The 2,878-nt window shown below is 35.9% G+C and overlaps 1 protein-coding gene across 1 annotated transcript; it reads right to left on the bottom strand.

Moving 5' to 3' along the window:
- Positions 1-337: 337 nt before the first annotated feature.
- LOC142522864 (zinc finger BED domain-containing protein RICESLEEPER 2-like) lies at positions 338-2,269 on the bottom strand. The gene is made up of 4 exons (XM_075626440.1): positions 1,549-2,269; positions 714-1,465; positions 565-601; positions 338-466 (listed from the first exon to the last, which is right to left on the bottom strand). The coding sequence occupies exons 1-3, from the start codon at positions 2,171-2,173 to the stop codon at positions 566-568; spliced, it is 1,413 nt and encodes a 470-aa protein (XP_075482555.1). The 5' UTR covers positions 2,174-2,269; the 3' UTR covers positions 338-466; position 565.
- Between the last annotated feature and the right edge of the window lie 609 nt (positions 2,270-2,878).

Below are 2,878 nucleotides of genomic sequence, written 5' to 3'. Positions count from 1 at the left end.
CGAGCCTTTGGTTTGAAGCTCGGGCTCGGCTCGTTCGGAAGTTATGAAGCTCGGGCTCGGCTCGAGCACGGCTCGTTAATGGCTCGTTTATCTTGTTTAATGAGCCTGGCTCGGGTTCGGCTTGTTAAACAAGCTCGTTAAGCGAGCTCGTTTCTGCTCCAAATCCAACTCCAAACCACAAAGTTATGCAGAAGCGGCATTCAATGAAAGAATCTTCAAATCTACGTTCATCTCCAATTCAAAACTACCCTTATTACAATACAGTAGAAAGGCCTTATTTGAAGAAGAGTTCCTTATTTGCTTGCATCAAAAATCCACCTTGCTTCATTTATTTGAAGAAAAAAACAACTTAATTAAACCCAACAACCTAATAGGAATTCAACATGATAAAACATAAAAGAATTACCAGAGCATGAATGAGCTTGCTGTTCTTGCCTCGCTCCCTCGTGAACCCAACTTCAACAACCTAATAGGAATTCAACAAGATAAAACATAAAAGATATTTAAATTAAAACAAACAAACAAACTTCACCAATTCAATGATAATCATTCGATGGTAATGACCTTAATTCAAATGAATCTCCTTAAGCCCCGAATTTTCCTTTTACATACAAGCACAAAAATTCAAAATGTTAGAATTAACCAACCTAAATTAATAGAAAATAACACATATCTAATAAAGACACAATTAAATTAAATATCAATTTACTTACATTTTCTTTTCTTTTGACTTGGTACCGGGCACGTAACCAATCTTCTGCACAAAGCAACATCTGAACCGTATCCACTCCCAAATTGGCACGATATGAATCAATAACTCTACCACCAGCGCTGAAAGCCGATTCAGAAGCGACAGAAGTTATTGGAATTGATAGTACATCACATGCCATCTTTGACAAAATCCTAAACTTTAAGTTGTTCATCTTCCACCATGACAATGCATCAAATTCATCATCTTCTTCACACAATACAACCCTTTCCTCAAAGTACACTTCAAGTTCAGACTTCACTTGCTCCACACTATCAACATTCTTAATATAGTTGGAAAATGCTGTCCTCACTTTACCCTTTCCTTTTGCACTAACAATACTTGAAACACTAGAACTTTCTTTCTGAGCATCACCCGAAACATCCTTTTCAGCAACATTATTTTTGTGAGCATCAACATATTCACGATACAACAAACACAATGTCTCACGAACTGTAACGATGTTCTCAATTGCATCAACTTCATAATAGATTTCTGGAAAACACCATTCAATCAACTTCATTTTATTCCTTGGATCTAATACAGCTGCCATAGAAATTAACAAGTTACAGTGACCCCAATACTTGTCGAATTTAGTCTTCATTTTGTTAACCATATCTTTCATGAAACTACCTTCACCCATACTTGTATTATTCAACAACCTCTTTATGTTATAAAGTTCGGGTAGAAACAAATTTGAAGTTGGATATTCTGAACCTGAAAAATGTAGATAACTATATTAGATATTCAGACAATAAACAATTTTATTGAGAAACAAGATTCAAGTTTAATATTATTACCTGAAATGATGTGGGTAACTTCATTAAATTCTTGAAGAAAAGAACAAACTACACGGACTTTCTCCCAATCCTCCTCACTTGGCAAAGTGTTATAAGTAGGATCCCTTTGTTGATAACTTGGGAAGACGTCCTTGAACTCTAGAGCAGTAGACAACATGCAATATGTTGCATTCCACCTAGTGCAACAATCCATTACTAGTTTCTTTGAAGATAATTGCAACTGTTTTGCAATTTCACTGAAAATATTAAGACGAAACTCTGAGGCAGATATGTGTTTCACACTCTCACGCACATTGGAAATAATATTTTGTATCTCCGAAAGCCCATCTTGTACCAAAAGATTCAAGATATGCGCACAACATCTCACATGAAACAATTTTCCACCGAGAGGAAGATTGTTTTTATAAGAGAGATTCTCTTTCAACATCCGAATAGCTACATCATTGTATGTAGCATTATCAACTGTGATTGTCCACACCTTGTTTTCAATTCCCCATTCAACCAAACACTTATTCAACACATCACAAACAACTATACCTGTATGAGGTGGGGGGATATCACAAATATTCAAATTTCGCTTTTGCAAATTCCAACTGGAGTCCACATAATGACAAGTGACAACCATATATGAAATTTTCTGATCAGACCTCCATAAATCCGTAGTCACACTGACCCTATTTATGTCCTTTAATTCTGCCACTAATTTTTTCTTCTCTATTTCGTAAGAAGTAATACAATCTTTCTTGGCAGTGGCACGACTGATTTTTTTATAATGTGGACTAGAATTCTTCATCAGTAAGTTAAAAAATTCATACTCTGCAATACGAATGGCAATTCATGAACAATAATCATGTGAGAGACAATCTCCCTGATCTTCGCTTGATCGTATCTGAAATTCTGCACTGCATTAACAGATTCTGACTCCGACATGGTTGTGCTTATACTTATATTTTTTTGTCCTTTCTCGTTCATCCGCTTCCTTATACAACTTCTGCTATGCCTAAGTAAATGTGATGTAGGACCATACTTAGTATATGTCATTCGATGTTTGCAATGAATACATTCAGCCTTTATCAACCCATCTGAAAGAATAATCTCTTTAAAATCAATCCATACAGGAGATGTGCGTTTTCTTTTCTTCGGGGCATATGGATTATCACCTTCATCTTGAATATTATCAAGTTCAACCACAGCCTTGCTTTGAGAAGTTTCAATGGTATCATTTGCACTTGGTTGAACTCCTCTCACAACAGGAGTTGTGCATGATTCTTGAGCAGATGATGTGTTTGGAGTCGACATGTTTGGAGCTGATGAACAACAATAAATACAT

This window comes from Primulina tabacum, chromosome 13 (assembly GCF_025594145.1).
Source record: "Primulina tabacum isolate GXHZ01 chromosome 13, ASM2559414v2, whole genome shotgun sequence".
In the NCBI taxonomy this organism is placed as follows: Eukaryota; Viridiplantae; Streptophyta; class Magnoliopsida; order Lamiales; family Gesneriaceae; genus Primulina; species Primulina tabacum.
Note: the sequence above shows the minus strand (reverse complement) of the source record. Positions and strands in the feature narration are given on the sequence as shown.

Bases quoted from the DNA above. Each gene is read 5' to 3' on its own strand.
- LOC142522864 (XM_075626440.1), bottom strand. From the start codon at position 2,173: ATGGTTGTCACTTGTCATTATGTGGACTCCAGTTGGAATTTGCAAAAG. The intron at 1,466-1,548 runs GTAATAATATTA...TACATTTTTCAG, and splicing joins AGTTACCCACATCATTTCAG to GTTCAGAATATCCAACTTCA. The intron at 602-713 runs GTAAGTAAATTG...TGTATGTAAAAG, and splicing joins AAGTCAAAAGAAAAGAAAAT to GAAAATTCGGGGCTTAAGGA.